The sequence below is a fragment of the Pocillopora damicornis genome, chromosome 8 (assembly GCF_964200805.1).
Source record: "Pocillopora damicornis chromosome 8, jaPocDami1.2, whole genome shotgun sequence".
Taxonomy (NCBI): domain Eukaryota; kingdom Metazoa; phylum Cnidaria; class Anthozoa; order Scleractinia; family Pocilloporidae; genus Pocillopora; species Pocillopora damicornis.
The window spans coordinates 4,942,811-4,967,999 of record NC_142677.1 but is presented as its reverse complement, the minus strand read 5'-3'; the positions used below and the strand labels follow the sequence as shown (position 1 = coordinate 4,967,999).

Here is a 25,189-nt window from a genome sequence, read left to right as displayed (position 1 = left end):
TTATGTCACCCAATTGAAATGCTTCTCGAAGCAAACACAGTGCATTGCCCTGCCTCCAGGAATTTCTGGGTAAAAGGAAAAGAATTTTATCGACACTTTCTTTCCAACTTGTCAAGTGCTGTGGAAGATACTCGAGGGTGGTGTTTAATGAAGATTCATCGTAATTTTTGAGTAAGGAAAACGTCATTAACAAATCTGAAACCGGCTGTCTCTGGATTTGGTGGAAAGCATAAGCGTACATTTCAAACTGGTTTACTTTAGTTCCACATATTTCGATTGTTATTGTTTTTTTGACCAATGAGCGACAGCGCACCCACTCCCACCCCCCCCCCCTTCTGATGTGCAGTTGCTTAGATACTGACAATGGTCCAACATTTGTTCTTTTCAGAACCAACAAGGATAGGAAAACTTGACCTCGCATTCGCCATTGGTGCTGCGTCACGTGACGCTAAGAACGTTTTGCAGCACATGAAGGAAATCATCAAAAGCATAGCTGATATGTATGGCACTGACTTGATCCACTATGGGGTCATTACTTTTGACTCGGAGGCTGCTATTAAGTTACGCTTTGGCAACAAAATTAACTCTGCGGAGAATCTGAAAGCGTTCATCGATTCAATACCTGCGCCAAATGGTGGGCCTGCCATCGACAAGGCATTAGAGGCGGCTAAAGTTCTCTTTGGAGGCGATGACGTTCGTTATGACGCGCAAAAAGTTCTCGTGGTGATGGTGGACAAGCGATCCAGTGGGGACGAAGTCTCTGCCATGAAGACAGCGGTGGAGCTCAAAGAGAGTGGAGTTAATATTATCACAGTTGCTGTGGGAAGCGAAACTGACCTCGTTAACCTGAAAAATATCTCGAAAACTCCTGGTAACGTGATCAACACCACCAGCCGTGGCAAACCTGATGAAGTTGGCAAGGAAATCGTGGATAAAACAGGTATAATGAGAGTTATCCCCTGTTGAAAGTGTCAGAGAGAGTTAAAAACAGTTGTCTTTGAATGAAGGCTTCTTTAGTGTACCGTAAAGAATGCAAATCATCAGAATGTGAATGTTTCTATGAAGAGAAACATAATTAAGTGATACAGCTCTTTCGAGAAAAGTTGTCGGGAAAAAGGACAAAAGTGCACGCGATAATCTCGAAAGGTAATAGAGGTATCTGATGATCCGTTCCTTTTAATAAGTTTAATTAATAAATAAATTCATCAAACCCGCTATATCCTGTTCTCTCAGTGAATTTTTCTCAGATTTCCCTGAAATCCTGTGTTCATGAAACTATGACGTGAAAAACTACCCACAATACTGTTTGGGTTTCGCGTGCACTTTAACGCTATTTTTCCGACAACTGTTCCCAAAACAGCTGTATACAGAAATATAAATTTTAGTCAAAAAGATTTTAATTTAACTGGCATTTTCAATGGATTATCCTCTACAGCTTTCAATTTTTTCGTTGTAATCTTCACACATCACACCTAGTTATAAACAAGAACCTTTTATTGAGATATAATACATTAACCCAAATTACAAAGGTAATAGTCTGATATCCTTTCCAAGAATTTTTTTGAGGTAAGTTGGTGAAAGTTCAGCCGCTAACACACCTCGAGTTAAAGTCGGCTTTGTCTTTGTTTCAGACCCATTGAAGGTGACAAAGATCGATGTAGGCTTTGCTCTTGGCGCCACGTCCCGAGATGCATCAGTGACGATCAGACTTATGCAGGAATCCATCAAGTTCATAATAGACACTTACGGAACAACAAACCTGCATTACAGTGTTATGAAGTTTGATGAGCGGCCGCAGGTTTTGGTCCGTTTTGCGAACAAACACTCTTCTGAAGAGTTAAAGGAGATCATTGAGGAATTTATCGTGCCCAGTTCTGGTTCGCTAGATTTAGAGAAGGCGTTGATTGAGGCGAAGAAGCTGTTCGATGAAGCGGTAGCTAGACCAGATGCTAAGAAATTCCTGATAGTGTTCATGGATAACAAGTCAAAGAATGACAGGATTGCTATCGTTGACGCATCTAAACCGATCATTCCAGAAAGTGGCGTTGTACCTGTTGGAGTGGGCGAAGAAGTGGACAAAAAGGAGTTAGAGGCCATTACTCCTCTGAAGAACACAACAGTAACAGCACCGAAGACAGGAAATCCCGATGAAGTGGCAAAGGAGATCATTGATAAAATGAAGAAAAGTAAGCCTCCATCAGTAGTTTAAGGGGGCATTGTGATACACAGCCAATCAGTGAAGAGGGTTATGTACAACATTGACAATTCTTGTGATATTGGATCAACTAACAATCCTCTAATCGACATTTTTCGTTATTTTCAACACTTGTCTGCTGGATATTGTATTGATATTATAAGGAGTAATTCTGTCTCGGTCCCCTATGGAAGTGAAAATGTTAAGTTTAATTCTTCCCATACTTCTGCACTTCTCCCTTAAAAAAAAACATCTTTTGGCCACTTACTTGGAAGGTAAATGTACTAGTCGCGCTGAAAGGCACAAAATGTTTCGCCTCGTCCCCATTTTAAAGTTTAAAGTTTAAAGGTTAAAGTTGAACACTTTGGTTTTCCCGGGGAACACGGTGGCTAGATGGTCAATGCGCTGGACTCTGGGTCGTGATTTAGCCGGGTCATTGGGTTGTGTTCTTGAGGCAAAACACTTTATCCTCAAAGTGCCTCTCTCCACCTAGGAGTATAAATGGCGATTTGTCAGGGAAGCCTAATGAAATCCTGGAGGAAAACATTGCGATGGACTGACATCCCACCATTGATATTCTTAGTCACTTCAAGTTATAGAAACCGGGATAAGCTCCTGATGGATGGGCCATCTGGCTGGAGTTTAGACTTTCCCATTTGCCGTCCAGTTTTTTAATTTGACTTAATCTAACAGATGAATTTACTTTTGTTTTGTTTTTAGTTATCCTCGAACCAACGGTTCCTGAAGTCGACTTGGGTTTTATTATATCTGCTGGTTCGACTGACGCCTCAGCCACGTTGCAACAAATTAAGGACATCGTCAAGTCTTTCATCAATAAGTATTCCACCTACAGACTTCGTTATGGTATCATCTCAGGTGGAAGCTCGCCACGCATAGAGCTCGCCTTACCTGACAGCGTAAACTCAGGTGTATTACAAAAGGTTGAAAGTCTTTCTAGACCCAGGGGTACCCCTGACCTGGCCAAGGCTCTACTTCTTGGTGTAGAGCTTCTGTCTCCCGCTCGACCAAGCGCTCAGAAAGTCCTGGTTATAATCACAGATGTCAAGTCAGGCAGCTCTTCAAGGCAGTTGAGGCTTGCAACACAAGCTGTTGATAATAAAGGAATTCGCGTCCTTGCAGTCACCATTGGCAAGGAAGTGGATCGTTCCGAGCTGATAACGGGAACAGGATCTGGTGAAAACATCATCAACAGCTCCAAAACTGACAAAGGCGGAGAAGTCAGGGAAAAAATCATGAAAAAAATTAGAGAGGGTAAGCGTGGAAGTTTTTTATATTTTTTGGTTTCACGAGCTATTCTTGATTGAGAAAATAATGGCCGTAATGCTATTTTTTGTTGTTTTTCTCCAGCAAAACAAATTCAAGATGTTGACGTAGTGTTCGCCATCAGTGCGACGGCAAGAGACTATCGGCGAACCTTCAGTGTAATGAAAGGAGTGATGAAGTCCATCTTTGATCAGCTTGGTGTTGAAAGCATCCGGCCAGCGATAATCGTGTATGGAGACAGTGCGTCTGTGCGGCTACGCTTTGACGAGGAAATCACCGACATAGACGAATTGAAGCGACGCATTGATAACTTACCGCGGAACACAGGAACCCCAGACTTGAATGCAGCATTGAAAATGGCGCAGGTCGTATTTGCGGGATCTCGACCAAATGCCAAGAAAGTGCTTGTGATTATTACTGATGACAAGTCAGATAGTAAACCGTGGGTTATTACAGCGGGAGCGAGACAACTCGAAGAAGAAGGGATCGAAGTTGTAGCGGTTGGAATAGGAAGTGAAGTTGATCGCAAACAACTTGAAACCACTACACCATACAAGGACAACATTATCACAGCAGATAAAGATGATAACACCAAGGATATTGCAAATAAGATTGTAGTGATTATACTAAGAAGTAAGTGGTTATCTTTTCATAAAAAAAAAAGCGAGATGGTGTAAACTCAGTGATTACCTACAAGTGAGGAACTTGTTGAATTCCGAGGAAGAGTTTGTGAATTCCTTCATTTTGGGCTTTTACGTGATTAATTTTAAGTGGCTCGTAGGTATCGGGTTCTGAATGTCATGTTTGCTTATCGTTGATACAGCTGTTTACAAAGTAAGCGGAATCTTTGACCCTAAACGGATGCACCAATCTGCGCGCTTTAACAATTGAGTTTGGAAAACTAAAACCACATAATTACAACGACCAGTTAGAGGAAAAGGAAAGGAGCCAATTGTAATTTAAAGCAAAAACGAGCAGATCGCCTGAGGAAAAAAAAACATGTAATCAAGTCGCAGTTGGTTTCAATTTTGAATTTGATTGGTTGAGAGAGTGGACCGAGAGCAAAGTGAAGCATAACTAATCCGGGACTAGAGAAATATATTTTCATCTTGTCATGAACGTGGGACAAATAATGAGTTTCTCAGTCTCCATTGAAGAATCGAGGCTCAGCGATCGAATTCCGCGTCTGATGTTCTATTATTGAGCGTCAGAGACTCTGCGGTAGACAAGCCATCACGAACTTTCTTATGTGACACGCATCCTGTATACTGCTAGGATCCCCGATTGTTACTAAGTAACAAATACAACGTAGCTGAAATTTGCGCCTGCGAATTAACAATCAAAGCGCTTTCCAGTGTTTAAGTTATCGTCGCGGTAATGATTTTGTTAGGTTTTGTTTATTTTTTATTTTATAGCAACAATGCATCATTGTGTTTTTTTTTTTCTAACTTTGTTGTTTCTTTCCGTATCAGAGAGAATACGTCTTCCAAAGATCGACTTGATGTTTGTAATAAGCTCGCAATCGTCCAAATCCTCTCAAACATTCCCTTACATGAAGGCCATTTTGACTGACATTATGCAGAATTATAGCACAAATCAAATCCACTTCGCAGTTGTGTTGTACGGTAATGAACCCTCTGTCATTCTGCGATTTTCTGACGGATATACGGATCCTGACAAACTTGTAGAGGAGATAAGCTCGGCTAGAAACGTCCCTGGGGGCTCAGCACTAGACAAGGCATTACAGACAGCTAAAATGATTTTCACTGAGGACGAGGCCGTTAGGCCGGAAGCGCGGAAAATCTTGGTCATCATAACAGACGAGAAGTCATCTGGTGATACGGTGGTTGCTAAGGGTGTTGCTAAGGACTTAATTGACAATCACGTGTCTATTATAACTGTTGCACTTGGAAGCGAGGCTGATCGTAAAGAGTTAGAAGAGCTCACTCCCAATGATGGCAACTCCCTGAACGCAACAACTGACAAGGATCCGGGAGAGACTGCTGAAGAGATCATAGGGAAAATAGCACAACGTACGTGGTTATTTCTAAATGATTATTTGAAGTTTCTGTTAATTACATTAGTTAGTTGATAACTTTAAGCTGATAGAGGTTGTTGCAAAAGCTGACTCTTTGAAGTGTGGCCCTTGTTGGGATAAGTTTATGATGGGCTAGCGGTCGAAGGCTAATGGTCGAAATAAAAGAAGAGTGGACGTGGAGCAATGATTTTTCGTGGATACGTGAAAAAAACAATAGCACGAGCACATCAACCTTTGATAAGATCTTATCCGTCTTCATTGACTATGATTTTTTTTCCTACATGTTAACACACGGAACTCTTGAATGTACTTTAGTGGGGATGTAGTCTTTCTTCCTTGAATATTCTTACAAATGTTTTAGTTATTTCATATTTTTAGTTATTTCTCAGAGTGTTTTTCTTTCCTGACAGTTCCAGACCCTATCAACGTAGAGAAGATCGACATAGTCTTCGCAGTTAGCGCCTCTTCGTCACAGGCAAAGGAAATATTCCAGTTAATGAAAGACACTCTGTCGTCCATTGTCGCCACACATGGCGCTGAAAATATTCATTATACCATTGTGTCATATGGATCTCAAATAAGATCTTTTGTGAACTTTCAAGACAATTTTGGAGACGAGAAAGGCTTGTTGAGGATACTAGAGAACCTCTCTCCCGTGGGTGGTACACCTGATTTGGACAAGACCCTTGAATACGCAAAGAGTGCATTGGAGGGACCGGGCTCCCGTGCAGACGCGAAGAAATTCCTTGTGCTCCTGGTGGACAGCAAGTCGGGTAGCACCGAAGAAGATGTGTTGAAATTTGCGTTCTTACTGGAAGGTGGCGGTATAAAGGTGATATCAGTAGGAATAGGAGTTGCTGTAGACCGCGAGGAACTGGAGAACACTACCCCGCTGAAGGGAAATATCATTGAAGTTCCAGAGGAATCAAAGCCCGAGAATCTTGGGAAGAAAATTATCGACAAGATCCGAGAAAGTAAGTGTAGAAAGTTTCCATCATTAGAAGAAACGTCGGTCTTATTAGATCGCACCGCAGAGACCCTGTTATTGCTTTCTTCTGTATAGTGCTCGGTTATTTCGAAATATGTTCAGTTGTTAAATGGGGCTATTTTGAACGGGTATGCCTTTGAAATAAATAAATTAGATTATAGCAGAGGCATTATCACTGAGGAGTCTTCGTCGTCGGTGGTTGGAAAAAAGGATGTTTCCAGTTGAAGAGGGAGGAGAGCATGGATCCTCCCTCCAACCCGAGGAACGACAAGAATCAAGATCAAACTCCACATATGACGCCATTTTAGTGAATTGAACCGCAGTGGTTGGAGGCTAGCATTGTCGCCACTGCGCCATCCCCTCGTCCTCTTTTTCCTGCAGAAATTTATTGCCCTCCCTCAGTTATAATGTTAAGACATGTTATCTTATCTAAATCATCGAACCTATTTTTTCAACAGATCTGTTCCTTCCATCAATCCCAGAGGTCGACCTGGTGTTTGCGATCAGCGCTTCGTCAGCAAATGCAGATGAAAACTTCAAGAAAGTAAAGGAAGTTATAAAGGCCATCATTGACACGTACTCCATGAACAAGCTCCGCTATGGTGTCATTGTATTTGGATCGAGCGCAACCACAAGAATCGCCTTACTGGACGACTTCCCCAGTGATAAGAAACTCAAGAGTTTTTTAAATATCATTTCCAGAGAGAGAGAGCTTCCTGATTTAGATAAGGCTCTAAAGATGGGAAAGGAATTGTTTTATGAGACACCAGAGCGTCCAAATGCAAGAAGAGTTCTTGTGGTAATCCTGGATAGAAAGTCTACAAGTAAGCTTCCCCAATTAAGGGAAAGTGCGAAAATGCTGGAGGAAGACAGTATCAGGGTGATAGCAGTTGCCATTGGAAACGAAGTAGATCGTAATGAATTTGGAGTGATCACACCTGACAAGACCCACGTTATCAACGTCACCACCGACGTCACTGTCATTGATTTTAAAGAGAAAATAATCCGCAAAGTGTTTGAAGGTAAATCCACTTACCGCGATGTTATAAAAGTTAAATATTTACATTGTCTCTCATTTTTGTTTCATACACGGTGGACTGTTAGGAAAATTGAACGGGACTCAATTCCTGTAAAATGGAATGAAGTTTTAAAACGTGAATTTTTAGCAGATAGATTGTGGTTTTTTTCGACGCTCAGTTGACGTTCAGTGCTTAGACTTTGAGTGCAAGTCAGTTGCGTCACACACAACAGTGAGTTGGCAAAATATGGCAAAAATGAGGCTGAGAATGTAATTACATAACTAATAGAAGTTACGTTTTTGCAAATACTGTTTCTCCAAACTCTTTAAACCCCTATAATCTAATTTTTCTTTACAATGGCACACCTGAATCATGCAGTAAGGTCATTGGAACAAAGAAAATTATCAGCAGCTGTAGAAACTGTTGATTTTTACACAAATTCTTGTCAGCATCTTAGGGAATGAATGTCTACTGATTTTCGGGTGTAAAGAGTTAAACCTTTCAATGCATTGGCCTTAAATTCTACCGCGAGTATCTCTTGTCCACTGAACTGTACGATTCATTTTTCAGAGGAGAAAGGCGAGGAACATGACTTTGTCATTGCGGTGTCTGTTGGTCTTAGAAACATGCCGTTCTTCAAGAAAATGGGTATAGAACTTCTGGATAGATATCCAATTAGCAGAGCTGCTTACAGTTTCCTTACTTACAACTCAGGAATAAGAAGAGTCCATACTTTTCAAAGGAAGTTCTCTTCCGATAGCCAGGTTAAAGCCGTCGTACAGAACCTACCTGCCAGATTGGGTTCTCGTGCCAGACTTGATCTGGCCCTGGTGGAAGCAAAGAAATTGTTTACAGTAGGATCTGGAAGCCGGCCTCACGCAAGAAAGGTTGTTGTTATATACACGGACAGAGAACAAACCGGCAGTGACACGGCTGCAGCAGCCAAAACCTCGAAGGAAATGGAAAAGGAAGGAATTCAGATTATTGTTGTTCTTTTGAACATGAGGAATGTTCCTCCAATTTGCGGTGTGGTCACTCCAAATAAGATAAGTATCATTCCGTCAAAACCAGAAGAAGGTCCTAAAGTGGGTGTGGACAAGATCAACGAAGTTCTGAAAGAAGGTATACATATTTTATTGATACAGATCGGATATTTAAATTGCTCTTGTGGTGTGAAAAATTTCTGTGTAAAAAGGCGAAAGAGTGAGTCACATTTTCTGTCAGTTGAGTTTGTCCTGTTCTTAGACATGATCCACACTTTGTTATTGGAGAGTTTGTTTCCTGGTTTCCTTCATTTTATATCTGAATTAAGACGCCATCATTCGTATGGTTGAAGTACATTTTTTACATTTTAGGTCTTAAACCGACTCCGGAGATTGAACTATGCTTTGCCTTCAGCGCAACAAGCATAAAATCAGGCAAGACATCGCTTTTGATGAAGAAGACAATCAACAAGATCATCGAAAAGTATGGCGCTGTCAAACTTCACTATTTAGCTGTCGTGTTTGGTACCCAAGCTCAACCTTTAATTAGTTTCCGAGATAAAAATCTAAGCGACAAAGATCTCATATCCATCATCAGCCGTGTTCGACTACCTCCTGGCAGCCCCAGACTAAATGTAGCTTTGCAAGAAGTTAAGGAAGCCTTCGACAAGAGTCCCAAACGGCCCGGGGTAAAGCGAGTGCTAGTCGTGTTGATTGACAACAAGTCAACTGGTGACGCAGACAACATGAAGAAGCTGCAAGCTGCTAAAGAGCTGTACGGAGGAGACGTGAGCATAATCATGGTCGCGATTGGTGAAGAAACAGATCTGAATGAGCTTGGAACAGTGATATCTCGTAAAGAGAATCTCATTAAAGAGTCCATAGACGTTGATCCAGAAGAACTTGCAGAGAAAATAGTCGAGAAGACCTTTGGCGGTAAGTAGCCCCTCCATTATAATTTCTTTACGTACGAATGGGGAATAATGATGGCGAGACAGTGAAAGCGCTTCGTTCCCACCGCTGTAGCCTGCGTTGATTCCTAAACCTAAAGCGTCGCCGGTGGGTTGATGTTGTTAATATAGTGGTCAAGAGGGTATAAACTTTAGCTGGCCGCACGCAATTTCCTGCGCAGTTTCCCGCGCAAACTTTGCGCAGAATCCTACGTGGTTGTTTCAAACGTGCTACTTTTAAATAATTGAAAAATAGCATACGTTTTCGAGACGGGCAGTTGAATCAAACATTTCGTATCTTTGTCACAATTGAAGAACGCAAGATTTTGAAGTTTTGTAGACGGTTCCTCTAGGTGTTCTTACTTCACAGTTATTTTACTAAGCTATTATTATATCTGGGATAATTTTATAGCTAGATACTTAACTAGGGGTTTCCTCTGAACTTCGATCAAAGATAATTCAATAAAGGAAAAGGAAATGCATGCGCCTCAGTCGGTCGTAGAGTGCTCCATCGCTTGATTGATAGTTTCTCTTTTCGATGTCAACAGCTGCAAAAGAGGAGCGTATTCCTGAAACGGATATTGTTTTTGCAATCACTGCAACCTCTTCAAGATGGAACAACAACCTTCAACATATGAAGGATGCAATCACTTCGATCCTGGACACGTTCTCCATGGATTTGATACGAGTCGGTGTCATTGTGTTCGGAGGAGAAGTTGATACTTCCATTTCCATACAGAGTAACTTAGATAACTCGCTACAAGCTGATGTTGGCAGGCTGCTACCTAAATTTGGAGTACCAGACCTAAAAAGTGCACTCAGTGTTGCAAAGAATGTTTTTCAGACAAGCGGGAGAACAAACGCTCGCAAGGTTATAGTGGTGATATCTGACAGACGGTCTGGCAGCAGCCAAGAAGACATTGAAGCCGAGGTAGATCGTCTGACTGAAGAAAATATCGTACTGATCAGCGTTGTAATTGGTAACGAAGCTGACCCTAGAGAACTGAAGAAGTTTACTCCTCACGAAGTGACGAAAACCACACCAGATGAAAATCCGAAAGAACTGGGCGAGAAGATCATCATCTTAGTGCTGAAAGGTAAAAAAGTATTGATTGAATATTGCCGTTCAAAAAATTTGCCTTTTTCCATTGTTAGGTTTGGTAGGAATTTAGCTGCGAGAAGAAGTAAGAATATTGCGATATTGACCTCTACCCGAAGCGGTTACTGTAGATATACCTGTATCTGTTTTATTTCATGATTTGCCAATTATCTCCAAATAGAACCAGGTGTAGACCTTGCTTTTGCCGTTAGCGTTGACCAAGGGAACCTCAAACTTCTCAAGGACACAGTACAGAAAGTGATCGACAACTACGGCGTGGACAGAATACATTATGGTCTCATCACATTTGGTTCGTCCGCCACGATTAGGATCCGATTTACAGATGAGGTCAAGGATCCGGACGAGCTAAAGAAGTCTGTCAGTGAAAACATGATATCGACTCGCAGTTCTCCGAATGTAGACGAGGCCCTAGCAAAGGCGGAAATGCTGTTCCAAGGTTCAAAGCGAGATCAGACGCACAAAATTTTAGTGGTGATAATGGATCGGTTATCATCGAGTGATCCTCTTATCGTACAGGTACACGGTATTTAGTTGTAATTGTTTGCAGTAGAGGTGCTCTTCTTTACTGCTTTGGACCTATATTCGTCCTACACTAGCGGCGCGCAAATGTTTCTGATTTAACTGTGCTGAAATAGTTATTTCTTCTTAAATCTGTTGGGTAGAACACATAGTAATAGACCATCCTAATAATTTGTCACGATTGTGGGACGCGCTGATTCTAAATACGACAAGCCACTTTCGATCTCGCGATTGTATGATTATGACCGTATGAACGAATGTTTCTCGACAGCGACAACTTCGTACAGACTGTTTATTTTGAGATGTAGTTGTATTGCTAGTGTGACCGCAAACGTTCCTTAATTTCGTGCTGAAAGGAAACGAAAGGAAGTATATCACTATAGACTGCTGTTTCTGACGCGGGTTAAGTACTCAAACATTTTATTTTAACCATCTTAGGCCAGAGCTAGAAGACTGGTGGACTTAGGAGTGACAGTAATCCCTGTTATTATTGGCGATGAAGTAAACAAGGAACATGTCAAGCCCGTTACAGATGACGAAGATCGTATTGTGCCAGTCCAACCAACTGATAGACCAGAGGAAGTGACAGTGGTTATTGTCGTCCAAATAGACGAGGCTATAAAAAGTACGTATCCTCACACATTTTTGTAATTTTATCGCTGTGCTTGTTCAACGAGTGCTCTGTGTTATTCTGTTATCCATTTTTTTAAATAGACAGTACAGCTTGCCAGCACTTCTCCCTACTGATTACTTGCCTACCCGGTGAAATTTCACATTTTGAATTACTAGGCCACGAACTCTACCTTGATTGAGTGAATATTTGAAAGTCCAAGCAAAACAAATTTTCGAAGTAACCCAAATTTCATGAAAATAGAATTGAACTGTTTCATTTTTCTTAGTACTTCAGAGAGAGTGAAGACGGTTGTCAAATACGTAACTCTTCGGGCGAAGTATTCTTTGAAATTCGCTACTTCAATGAGCGAAATTCGCGCACCTCACTCAATTACGTTTTCTCAATACTATAAGTTAGTAATGGAAACTTTGTGTGGAATTCAATCTATCTTTTATGTGCCACAGGACCTTCTCAATTAGTAGACGTCAACCTTGTGTTTGCCATCAGCGCCAACTCCATGGATTCGGATAGAACCTTCCTACAGATGCAGGAGATCATGAAATCCGTTGTGGACACTTATCCCACATCGAATATATTTTACAGTGTTTTGTCTTTCGGAGATTCGCCTGTTGTTCATTTGGACTTCACCGACCAACTTTCCGACGAGAATATTAAACGAACGATTGACTCCATTGGTCAAACAACTGGTTCAAGCTCTCTCGATAAAGCCTTGGACAAAGCAAGGGATCTTCTTGACGCCGCAGCCACAGAGAGGCCCGGTGCGAAAAATATTCTTGTTGTAATGGTAGACAGTAAATCTGACAGTGACATGATCGATGTCAAGGTCTCGTCAAGACTGCTTCGGGGTGATGGAGTGAAGGTGATGGTTGTTGGTGTCGGTAATGAGGTGGATCAAGAAGAAACAGGAAGCATCACATATATTGCGATTCTCACCAATACAACCGATAGACCTGAGGGCGTGGCCAAAGAGATTATTAGAAACATTGACAAAGGTAAGAATGAAGCAGGTTTGAGGTCGATTCTTTATTCCTTTGAAATTAGTCTCTGTGAAAGATAGATATCATTGGATGAGTTAGAGTGCATAAAGTTTTTTCAATTATTCACTTGGCGTATCTTTACACGTCATATTGTCAACGCACCTCTTAAACCCTATTCAAAAGGCGGTCTTATATTCGTTTGCAGTTAGTTTAAAGAACTGTTAACGACCATAACTGTCCTTGGCAACTACAACTGCATGGGTATTTTGTATTAAGATCTAAACTCCATGGTGGTAGGACCCCGAAAAACAATAGAGAACTTCATCTCCCGACAAAAAAATTGCTATGGGTCAATCCACATTTCAATACGCCGCTGGAAAGGAATTGAACGATCTTTCATACGAACTTCGCACCTGCGATAAGCTAAGAACTTTTAAATGAAGACTTTACATTAATTAAGACTTAACAAGAATATTGTGTTTTCAGTCTAGGTAACGTCTTTATGAATATCATTATTATTTCTATTAGAAACCTTGCGGGATGTTCTCATTCTTTTTTATTTCAGACACTCGAGATATTCCCGCAATCGACCTTGCATTTGCCTTGAGTGCTGCTGCTGTAGACGCCGACGATATCTTCGATAAGATGAAGAATACAGTAGATACTATAGTAAAGCTTTATGGCGTTGACAAGATCCGGTACGCACTCGTGACATTTGGAGACAAAGCTAATACTGTCGCTGATTTCGACAATGACCGCGGGAAAGACGCACTTAGGACAATTGTTCAAAACGTTAGCCGGCCAACGGGTGAACCAGACGTGAGGGAAGCCTTGGAAGAAGTAGAAAAACTGTTCGAAAATGCTTCGCCCAGACCTGGAAGCTGGAAAGTGCTTGTGGTTTTTATAGATAAGAAGTCAGCCAATAGCCGTGATGACATCAAGGAGGCAGCTAAACCGCTTATAGAGAAGAATGTCACAATTATACCTGCGACTGTCGGGTCAGAGGTTAATGTCGATGAAATAGAAGTACTGGTTACCAACAAGGAATTCATCGCCGTCTGTCCAGTTCCTGAGCCCGACACCTGGCCAGAGATAATCATCGATAAGGCTATACAGGGTGGGTCACGGAACTAAAGCTAAATGATGAAGCTAAAAGCTTTTGTTACTTGGTTTTCCTTTCTTGCATTGGTCATTACAGATTCTAATAAACTAACGGAAATTTTGGTCAGTCATGTGGGAAATCTAGATATCTGTTTCATATAATAATGTTGTTGTTTTTTTTTTTAAATCTGTGACCCACTTTTTCACAAGAGGTAGGAAACTCGAAACCTATGGCTTGAAGTGAACTTTTTGCCCAATTATTCGCCTCTAGAGCTGTTTAAATTAATCTGCCGGCGATTTGATATCTCTGTACTTTGGGTACAGTGTTCTTTTCGAGACCAGATTCTCATTATTACGAGCAAAGACGCTTATCAAAGACTGTATTTTACTTGACATTAAGTCCCTGAGTTCAGTTAATGTTTTGGAGAGTTGTTAGACCAGATGATAGAGCTACATGTAGCGTTCACAAGTTATGAAAATTATGAAAGACAAAATTCTGATATCGGTCGTGGAATATAAAAAAGTGTTGTTTGTCGCAAGTTTAACTTCTGCGTTACACTGTATCAGAAGGTTTCATGCTATGAAAAATCATTATTTTGAATCTATGATCCATATCCTAAAATGTCTCTAGATCTCCAATAATACACTGAAACGTATAACATAGAGCCATAAGTTGCAGATGACGTCGCACGTGTGCTGCAGCATAACCGGTGCCACATTTCCGACTACTTATCGAAAGATTCTCTTTTTTGTAGAACTGCCAAAGATTCCAAAACTCGATCTGGGATTTGCTATCAGCATCGGTTCCTCGGATGCAGATGCCAACTTACAAAAGATCAAAGACACCATGAAATCGATAATAGATCGTTACGGAAAAAGCGATATTCGATACAGCTTCATTCTCTTTGGTGATGAACCGTTTGAGAGAGTCAGCTTTGCTGAGAGCCAGCGTTACACTGTCGCCACTCTCAAGGATAGAATCAATCGTTTCACACGAATCTCTGGTGCAGCTTTAGACAAAACCCTGGAGGAGGCCAAAGAGATTTTTGAGCGTACAGCGAGACCTGATGCTAAGAAGGTGTTGGTTGTCATTATGGACCAGACGCAGTCGAGTGGAAGGGAGAGCACTAAAAGGAAGGCAAAAGAGTTACAGATATCTGGAGTTAAGGTTGTTCCAGTGGTGCTCGGTGAAGAAGGAAACAAAGTGGAATTGGAGGAAATCACCCGACACAAAAATAACCTGGTGGAGATGGAGAAAGATGAGAATGAAGAGAAAGCTGCTGAAAAGATAATGATCAAAGTGCTGGAAGGTAACTTAACATGTTCCAAGTTTGTCATTTTACGAATTCAATTCAATCACGTGCAAACATGATCCTCACAGCTAGATTGTCACTTTTCTTTACGGGATCGGAGAACTCACTAAACCTTGCCTCGCTTTTAACCTTAATTTTTCAGGTTTTTTTTTCTGCAGTCGCTCAAATTATGATTTATTGCAAGTCAAATTAAAATTCATTTACCGAACTACTGTTTCGTAATATCCTTTCAACTTGCGACGTTTTATTGCGCCTTGAAAACCGTCGGTAATCAAAATATTTCGAAGAAAGTCGTTTTAGAGGCGCTGACAATTTTAAAGAATACGCACCAAGAGCCCATGGGTTTAGAACGAACTTAATGTAGGCTGCCGTCTTGACATTTACGTACTTCTTTTTTCCCTCACCATCCCTAAGAAGAAATTCTTTTTCAGCTGCAAGTTGTGTAAGGTCGGCTGTTTAAATGATAGTGGCTCGTTTGATTATTAATCTTGTCGCTTTTAATCCATTTTCCTGCTTGTCATTTGTTTGCTTTAGATGTCACCGATGAGGAACAGATGGTAGACATTGCATTTGCTCTTAGTGCCACAGCATTAAGCTCAGACGACAACTTTAGGAAGATGAAATCTCTGCTGGATGAGATCATAAACAGCTACAGTCCATCTGCCACTCGCTACAGTATCATAACATTTGGGAAGACCCCAGTGGTTGAACTCGATTTTGGAGGCGTGAGCGACCTCATGGAATTGAGAGAAACCTTACAGCAGATCACAAAGAATCAGCAGGGCGCCGACCTTGCCAGGGCCCTTCGAAAAGCTCGGCAGCTATTCCAGACAGCAGCCGTGAGTCGTCCTAATGCTAAAAAGATCCTGGTGGTGGCAATGGATAAGGTGTCTGACAGTGATGAGATCGCAGTGACAGTAGCCGCCAGATCTTTGGCTCAGGATGAAGTCCGAGTTATCGCTGTCACGTTTGGAAAAGAGGCAGATCCACAAGAGATTGAAAAGACAACTCTGAACAAGAACAATGTGATCCAAACTGACGATAATGATGGTTCCGAGGATATTGCGGTAGAAGTTGTAGAAAGAGCAAACAATGGTTAGTAGAAAGGATTTCATGAACATTTGGTGTTCAGGTGAAAATGAAATGTTTGAGGTAAATCAATTTTGTCAGATGCATCGGTTAGTTGACAATAAGAGAGTCAAAATAACCATGAGAAAATGAGAACAAGAATGCTAACCAATCTTAGAACGGCAATTTTCGCTGTATCTTCACCAACGATTTGTTAAAAAAAGATAAGTTATTTGAATCTATTGGATAGATCTATCGGCAGGGGTTCTATGGAGATCCTGACTCAGGGGACAGGGAAATGTTTTTCATATCGTATACCCCCCCCCCCCCCTCGTAACATAGCTCTCCTTCCCCCGTAACTTTTGGTGGCAAAACTTTCTGTTTTCTTTATTTTTAATAGATTCTATGCCGATACCAATGGTAGACTTAGGATTTGCCATCAGTGCCACAGACACCGGAGCCGGCCAGACATATGAAAATATGAAGAATGTGGTCAAACATATTGTTAATTCGTATGGGTTGGTCAGCATAAGATATGGAGTCATCCTGTTTGGCGAGTCAGCGACAACATACATTCCTTTCTCGCGAACTTTTCCTGACGAAATGGCATTGTTATCGTCCCTCGATTTGCCACAAAGACTCCGTGGAGAGCCAGACTTGCAGAAGGCGTTAGAGGAAGCAAAGACAATGTTTGATCAAGCGACCCCCCGATCTGGTGCTAGAAAAGTCCTCGCTGTCATCGTCGATAACGATTCTTCCAATAATAAAAGTGAAATTAAGGAAGCGGCGAAGGTCTTAAAAGATGACGACATCCAAGTCATACCCGTAGGCGTTGGACCCAATGTCGATGACGAGGAACTTGAAATTATGACAGGGAACAAGAAAAACGTTATTAAAACAGACAAGGATGGCGACTCGTCGAGCGTGGGTGAAGAAGTCATCATGAAGATCCATGAGGGTGAGAATTCTGCTTACGCGTTCTCAAAGTGATGGTTTTGCTTGGTCTTACCAAAGATTGTCTTCCATCTCCTCCAATCACTCCTTCTGCTTTTTTTCACCTCACCTACTTAGTTCCATTTATCCTTGTCTTAACTCCTGTCATTTATACCTTCCTTGTCGCTTCTCCATCCTCCTTCTCCAGTTCCTCTCCTTTGCTTCCTCTTTCCATCGCTCTTTCCTGGAGCGTTCTCCTGCTCCCACTGTTTGTCTTACCTCCGATTACCATTGTCTCTCCCTTGTCTTCCTCTTCCTTTTTCTCACTCACCTCCTTTCATTTTTTCTTTTTCTCCGTCTCTTCCTTCTCCTCATTTTCTTCATCCACACCCTCCGCTCTCCCGACTAACTCCTTTTACTTCAACTCAACTATGAATCTCTCTTTTCCTCCAAGTAGATCCTCCCACCGTGCCAGAAACAGACCTCTTATTTGCCCTTAGTGCTAACGCAGTAAAAGACAGAGACAACTTCCAGCAGATGAAAGATATCATCAAGGCCATGATTGATCAGTACGGGACATCTAGTCTTCGGTATGCTGTTATGACGTTCGGAAACGTACCGATTATAAGAATTTCCTACGATGCAGCTTTCTTGGACGATAAAGCCTTGATGAACTTAGTCGACGCGGCTCAGAAAACTTCAGGAGCATTATTAGATAGTGCTCTTTCAAAAGCCAAGCAGTTCTTCGAAACCCAAGGTCGTCCTCTCGCGAAGAAGGTGCTGGTGGTGATTTCTGATATCAAGTCTAGCAGTTCTCTTGGAGATGTCCAGACGCAGGCCAAGTTCTTGGAAGAAGACGACATCAAAGTTATTCCAGTCGCCCTTGGAAAACAGTCCGACATGAAAGAACTGTCTGCAACCACACCGAACAAAGAGAACCTTGTAGATATTGACGAAGGTGATGATCCAGCAGAAACTGCCGAGATTATTATGCTGAAGATTGTGAAAGGTACTCGCACTATATGTTTTTAGTAATCACCATTTTAAAACTTAGGGATGGTAACTTTTACAAACAACACCCTCTTAAATCACTACACCATTAACCCAAGCAGTGTACACGGTGATGGAAATAGGTCCAAGTGGCGTCCAATTCTGTTTGTAATCATGCGAGTGATCAAAGAAATTGCACGATTGCGAGGCGGAAGTCCGGTTTTTCAATCACAGTATGATTACAGACAGAATTGTGCGACAGACAGTGCTGCTCATTAAAACTGTGATAAATTTTAGAAACGAAAAAGTTGACGGTATTCAGAAAAAAAAAAAGCAATTGGCGTTTATTCACGGGTAAATAAACCAAATAGTCTGTCTATCAGCCTGCTCATTTGACTTAATGTACCGTCCAAGTACACAGAAATGACGTGTTAATTGCCTTCTTTAACTTTTCGACTAATGCTAGAATTGACTTGCCGATAACCAATCACGTTCGAGAATTTTGTCATAATTTTGAATATCAAAGGGAATTAGAAAGCAAGCATTTGATTTTTCTGTCGTGACAATCGTACGTTCTTCAAGTATTGGCTTGACAAGTCGATCTGTTTTTAAAGAATGCAAGCATGTTAACTGTAGAAAACTCACCTTTAAAACTTGCTAGGTTACCTATGGTGTTTATTTCCTTGATTTCCTTTAGATGTTCCTAAGATACCGGAGATGAACTTAGCATTTGCCATCAGCGCCAGAGCTATAGATGACGCGACAAACTTTGCGAAGATGAAGGACATCATACGGTCAATCGTGCAAAAGTTTGGCTCAAGTCGAATCCATTACAGTGTCATTACATATGGCGACCCACCAACCACTGTTCTGCCATTCGATCGTAGGCTTCCTTCCGACGAGGATTTAAAACAGCGCATCAGTATGTGCAACTAACAAGTTTGAGACCCCTATTTTATAAACGTAACATCTTATTGCATAGCTTTGAATTTGCAAAATTTTTTAAAAATGAAAGTAGTTGGTCCAAATAGACTTAAATAGGGGCCTCGTGTTGTCAACTGTTCCCGGAGTCTGTATAGAGACCTAAATGGCAAATTTAACACGAAATTTTTGTTTCATGTTAGTTTTAACTAACTAAAGGCAAATATGCGTTTGTAAGCCACTTCCCGTACGTTTGACGCTGGTTACATCTGTTTTCATCTTGTTCTACGGTGAAAAGCAACACTTACTGTGATTGGTCGTTTATGTTATAAATTTGGTAAGATACGGTTACCTTGTGGTCGATGTCCTGGAGGTGGCGGTTCTAGTCTCTTGGGTGACATTCATTTAAATTTTGATCATTGCAGAATCCATTTCCAAGAACGATGGTGGTGCAGCGTTGGTTGAGGTGCTGCAAGAGGCCACCAAGCAGTTTGATGCTGCAGCTAAAGTCCGGCCTAATGCGAGGAAGGTTCTAGTTGTTATAGCGGATAAGGAATCCGATAGCAGGGGAGAGGATCTCAAGAAGGAAGTTTTCAAGTTGCAGCCCGTTGGCATCAAGGTTATTGCTGTTGCCTTGGGTGAAGAATCTGATGAGGATGAACTTGATATTTTGACGCCTGAAGAGGGTGCAGTCATTGAGGCTAACAGTACTGACGGCGCCAGGAAAACCGCTCATGCCATCATGGAAAAAGCTCTACAAGGTGAGGTGCAGTCGCGTTGGGAAATTTGAGAGTCGATGTATTAAGGACTTGTGTGAACGTTGGACAATTTAAATTTGAGTTTCAAATTAAGAACATTTATTTGAGTTTGCCTGGTTCCTAACATGTGGCTCGTAGCGTACGTGATAGTAGGGCCCGACAAAGGCACAGGTTCGAATCTTGTCGAAGCCTGAATGTTTTTTAAGCTCCTGCGAATTTTTTTAATTGTAGCTTATCTGCGACTGAAACCTCCATTTCTCACTTAAACGTTAGTTTCTGTTTACTCGAAAACACTGCCCTCTTTGTAAGTGCTTAACTTGTTTGTGTGGATCACAACACCGAATTTGATAAGTAACTTTGGTTTCCTCTTTTTACAATGTAGATTCTTTTTCTTTTTTTTCATTATAGATTATCCAGAAACACCCTACCTTGATATCCTCTTTGCCATCAATACCGCTGGTGGAGATGCAGTGAAGACCTTTGAGATGCTGAGAAATGCTCTTAAGAATATTATACAAATGTACAACCCAGATCGCGTACGGTATGGTGTAATCATTTATGGCGACTCTGCATCGCTCGTTGTCCGATTCTCTAAAGATCCTCAAGAGGTTAAGAAACTGACCAGGGATATCGACGAGCTGTCGCAACCTTCTGGATTACCAAATCTCGAGAGACTGTTACAAGAAACAAAGAAGGTGTTTGAGCAGGATTCCGGCCGACCCAAAGCAACCAAGGTGCTGGTTGTAGTAACTGATGCTAAATCGTCATCAACGTCAGATGACATAAAGCAGGCTGCTAAACCGCTGGAGGAAGATGGGGTAACAGTTGTTGCAGTAGCTGTAGGGGATGAAGCAAATAACAAACAGTTGGAGAAAATGATACCTGACAAGCAAACGCCTTTGACTATGGACAAGGAAGGAGAGCCCGATGAAATAGGAGAAAAAATCATGGAGAAGGTTTTGGAAGGTGGGTGTTACTCATTTATCCATAAAGTTTATCTGCAAACTTATTCACTGAACTAATTTTCTGTTAGGATAGGCAAACACTCGGAAATTCACCTAAACCTTCAAAAGTTGGTTTGGAATGGAGAGGATTGGACTGCGGATAGCTACCTTAAACAATTTGAGCTTCATTTTCCAAGAGAGACACACTGTGATGTAGCTCTTTCGTTACTGTCTGTTATTGTTTCTTTTCAGCCATCCCTCAGATACTTGATTTAGATTTGTTGTTTGCCATAAGTGCCCGTGGTGCGTTGGACTCAGAGAAAAACTTCAGGGAAATGAAGGACATTATCGATAGGGTCATCACCAAATATGGTATCGGTAAAATTCAATACAGCTTCGTCGTGTTTGGATCTACCCCGGCGGTAAGACTGACCTTTACACGGCCTGTGAACGACGAACAACTGAGAGGAATCCTACAACAAACACAACGCTCAGTTGGTGCAAGCCTAAAAGATACACTAAAAAGAGCTGAGAGGATCTTCGATGCTTCCCCCCGACCGAACGCTAAGAGAGTGTTGGTTCTCGTGATGGACAAACGGTCTGACAACCGTCTCGATGACGTTAAATTGTCAGCCGAGTCTCTATGGAGGTCTGGTGTCAAAGTTATCCCAGTGGCCTTTGGACGAGAGGCTGCACAGGATGAAATGGAGGCTACAACGTCCGAGGAAGACAATTTGATTGACGTGAGAGACACCAGCAATCCTGACCAAGTCGCCCAAGAGATCATGGAAAAGGTTTTAGAGGGTAGGTGATGTTTGCGAGGCTCAAATATACTTTTATTGAGTTGTTTTGTGCTAGTCGCCACTACTTCATACACGGATGAATTTATTCACGTAGAATCATAACCATGGGTTTTCATTCCTTTCCTTTTTCGTTCTGTAGATTTCAATGTTCCAAAAATGGACATAGCGTTTGCCATCAGCGCCACAGCCCACCAGTCAGATGCAAACTTCATGAAAATGAAAGACACAGTTAAACAATTTGTGGATAGATTTGGTGTGCACGGAAGGGTGCACTACGCTTTGATGACGTTCGGAGATCCCCCGACGAAGGATTTGCAATTTAGCGACAAAATGGCAAGTCCAAGCACTCTTAAGGAACTGATAGATGGAATAGGTAAGCCATCTAGGGAAGCTGCATTGGATGAAGCTCTCAGTGCGGCTAAGTTGTTGTTCAGCCCAGGTGCAGGTGGAAGGGAGGATGCTGAGAAGATTCTGATAGTCATGACCGACAGGGAGTCAGACAGCAGCAACAAAGATGTCATGATGTCTGCCAAACAGCTGAAGAATGAAGGAATCCGTGTCATTGCAGTTCCGCTTGGTGACGAGGACAACTTGAATGAAGTGGAGGTTATTGTGTCCATCGGTGAAGACGTTATTAAGCCGAAGACTACAGACAAACCCAGGCACATCTCAGATGAGATTGTCGGAAACATTCTTAACGGTTAGTTGCGTCTGTATTTGTGGTCATTGTAGACACAACGATTACTGTCCCTGCCTCGGAGGCTTGCGAATTGTCCGACCGTGTAGTAATGAAGGAATTTGTCGCCTAGTTTATGGCCTATCTCCTCCTCCTCCTCCTTGGAATTTTCGAGGGACTCAAGATTTGTTTTTGCTCATGACAAATATTCGACATCTTTGTTTATTGGTATTTATTGTAAATATATGACGACAGAATGCTTTCCTAACGTGAACGTCTCTTTTTCTTATGTCATTGTATCTTTTAGATGAACTTCGAACTCCCAAAATCGATTTAGGATTTGTGATCAGTGCCTATGCTACATCAGCTGCAGATACCTTCCAGCGTATGAAGGAGACTATTAATGCCATTGTTGACGAGTATGGAGTCTCTGGTAGAATCCGCTACGGTCTTGTCACGTTTGGCCGAGACGCAACTCGAAAACTGAGCTTTAGTCGAGAGATTTCTGACATCAACTCTCTAAAAGATAAGATAAAGAATACTCGTCGTCCTTTTGGAGATCCTGACTTACAAAAAGCTTTAGAAGAGGCCAAGAAATTATTCGAGACTGAGCCAAAACGTCCTGATGCCATGAAAGTTATTGTTGTGATAACTGATAAGAAATCCACGAGTCGTCCCGAAGATGTGAAGATGGCTTTCGTTCCGTTAGCGGAGGAAGGTGTTAAAATTATCCCTGTAGCGGTTGGTTCATCAGCAGACCCCGATGAACTGGAAAGGGTTACATCCAATCGCGGTTACATCATCATGACAGAGAGGGAACTGGATCCAGATGTGACTGCGGAGCAGATAATGGAGATGATTTTGAAAGGTATTTCAAATTTTGTTGTAACGTTTTGAATCTAAGAGTTATAGTCGAAGGGGAACGTTATGGACCAGCTGTCAGTAATTTTGCGTTGTCGAAAGTGACTGAAATTAAAACATCAGGCCTCGTGTTGTTTATCAGCGGTTGAGGCGATTTTATCCCAGCATGTCATTTACACTACCTCGACTTGTCTCCTCTTTGACCATGACCATTGCTTGAACGAAAAGATCTCTGTTCATACAAATATTGTTGTTCTCATCACCTGCAAAATCGTTGGACTCCACGATACAGAAGAAATGATGAATTAAGCAGAGGTAGTAAAGTATTTTACTTTTGCTGTTAAACGAGTAGAACCCTGTTCTAGAGACCTTAAAGGAGGTAAATCGAAATACATCCCTAATATATGTTGTTTGCCTTATTCATCAAAGATTTGCCAGCTGTGCCCCAAATGGACCTTGTACTCGCTATCAGCACCATCTCATCAAATGCTAATGCAAACCTCGCTAAAATCAAAGAGGTGGTCCAGGAACTGATTGACACGTACGGTGTTCAGCGGGTCTACTACAGTGTCATACTGTTTGGTCGGGTTCCTAGCATAAGGATAAGGTTTACACAACAGTTGGATGAAGCTTCCTTGAAGTCAGCTATCCAGGGTCTGCGAAGACCTAGTGGAGGTTCATCGCTTTCTGTTGCGCTAGAGACGGCTAGAGGCGTGTTTCGGGACGGCCGTCCAGACTCCAAGAAGGTCGTGTTGGTAGTAATGGATGCGAAATCAGGAAGCAGTAAGGACGACGTGAAAGAGGCCGCCAGTGAATTAGAAGAGGATGGTATCAAGGTCATACCACTTATGTTGGGAGGTCAGGCAGATCCGGATGAGGCCTCAGCTACTACCACGAACAAGCAGAATGTTGTGAAGGCAAATGACACCAGTGATTCGAAAGCCGTTGCCGAGGAAATCACACAGAAAGTTACAGACAGTGAGTAAAAGAATTACATCTGCATTCATCGGTAGGAAAAATTTGCGAAAGCCGAGTAAGGAGATCAGGTCTTAGATTCAGTTAGTCTGAAGTTTGTAATCTCTTTCCGGCCCCCATAAAGCGCAGAGCACAGCATTGATATACATTTGTCGACCGTTCTTGAACTTTCTACAAACTTTTAAAGGAAATGTTTGCCAGAATTGGCAGTAATGTTTTAATCTGATAGACCAATTTGCCGTTGACGCTAAGAGTATTGTGCCTCGTTAGTTCACAACATTTTGACCACTGTGATGACGAACATCGTTGTCAATAAGAGTACAGACCACGCTAAACCAATGTCGACTTGTTAAATGCCGCGACTTTTGCATTCAAACAAATAGTAGTTCAAGTTAAAATTTGCGTTAAGTTTACTTTCGAGTTAGGTGTGGTTGACCCTTACAGCTGAGCATCGTGATTAGCTCATAACAAATTATGGTAGTACCAAGTTATTTGAATTATTTTTCACGAGGCATTGACTCTTCACCGTTGAAAAGTAACTTCTGTTACCACTGCTTTATTCTAGGTGAGCCAGTTATTCCATTGGTTGATATGGGATTTGCTATCAGTGCAACGGCAATAAATTCCAGAGAACATTTCCGGAAAATGCAAGAAGTCATCAAAACCTTCGTTGATAAGTACGGCTCTCAGAGGATTGCTTACAGTGTTCTGACATTTGGATCGAACCCAACCATTAGTGTCCGCTTTAGCGATGCAGCAAATGGAGACGAGGTCTTGATGAGCATCATAAACAACATACCACAAAACGAAGCGAGAGCGTCTCTTGATAAAGCCCTGCACGGAGCGAAAGAGCTTTTCAAGGATTCCAATGGTGCCCGAAAGGATGCTATGAAAGTTTTAGTGGTGATCACAGACGAAAAGTCGGATAGTCTGGAGCAGGAAGTGAAGAAAGCAGCTCAAAGACTCGACGAAAACGACATCCGGGTTATTGGCATTGCACTTGGAGATGGAAGTGATGGAGAACTGGAGGGGATTACTGATATTGAGGGTGACGTCATCAACACAACCGATTCGACTTCACCAGAGAAAATTGTTGAGAAAGTAGTTGAGCAAGTCTTAAACAGTAAGTTCCTGAGTAAT

General features: G+C 41.8%; 2 protein-coding genes across 2 annotated transcripts in view; one reads left to right on the top strand and one right to left on the bottom strand.

The window, feature by feature from the left end:
- LOC149041080 (uncharacterized) overlaps positions 1 to 25,189 on the bottom strand; it is a 321,438-nt gene that overhangs the window by 133,193 nt on the left and 163,056 nt on the right. The window lies entirely within an intron of this gene.
- The window catches only part of LOC113675019 (uncharacterized), a 121,878-nt gene that overhangs the window by 37,677 nt on the left and 59,012 nt on the right, over positions 1 to 25,189 (top strand). Inside the window, exons 36-61 of the mRNA XM_089214602.1 lie at positions 389 to 940; positions 1,632 to 2,186; positions 2,915 to 3,466; positions 3,563 to 4,111; positions 4,951 to 5,511; positions 5,927 to 6,490; positions 6,963 to 7,526; positions 8,094 to 8,645; positions 8,879 to 9,442; positions 10,005 to 10,553; positions 10,737 to 11,092; positions 11,534 to 11,720; positions 12,173 to 12,721; positions 13,272 to 13,823; positions 14,563 to 15,117; positions 15,655 to 16,215; positions 16,589 to 17,146; positions 17,579 to 18,130; positions 18,809 to 19,033; positions 19,458 to 19,793; positions 20,199 to 20,756; positions 20,987 to 21,538; positions 21,677 to 22,237; positions 22,521 to 23,081; positions 23,504 to 24,052; positions 24,615 to 25,172. Coding sequence (XP_089070728.1) covers positions 389 to 940; positions 1,632 to 2,186; positions 2,915 to 3,466; positions 3,563 to 4,111; positions 4,951 to 5,511; positions 5,927 to 6,490; positions 6,963 to 7,526; positions 8,094 to 8,645; positions 8,879 to 9,442; positions 10,005 to 10,553; positions 10,737 to 11,092; positions 11,534 to 11,720; positions 12,173 to 12,721; positions 13,272 to 13,823; positions 14,563 to 15,117; positions 15,655 to 16,215; positions 16,589 to 17,146; positions 17,579 to 18,130; positions 18,809 to 19,033; positions 19,458 to 19,793; positions 20,199 to 20,756; positions 20,987 to 21,538; positions 21,677 to 22,237; positions 22,521 to 23,081; positions 23,504 to 24,052; positions 24,615 to 25,172 — 13,332 coding nt within the window. The remainder of the gene's footprint in view (positions 1 to 388; positions 941 to 1,631; positions 2,187 to 2,914; positions 3,467 to 3,562; positions 4,112 to 4,950; positions 5,512 to 5,926; positions 6,491 to 6,962; positions 7,527 to 8,093; positions 8,646 to 8,878; positions 9,443 to 10,004; positions 10,554 to 10,736; positions 11,093 to 11,533; positions 11,721 to 12,172; positions 12,722 to 13,271; positions 13,824 to 14,562; positions 15,118 to 15,654; positions 16,216 to 16,588; positions 17,147 to 17,578; positions 18,131 to 18,808; positions 19,034 to 19,457; positions 19,794 to 20,198; positions 20,757 to 20,986; positions 21,539 to 21,676; positions 22,238 to 22,520; positions 23,082 to 23,503; positions 24,053 to 24,614; positions 25,173 to 25,189) is intronic.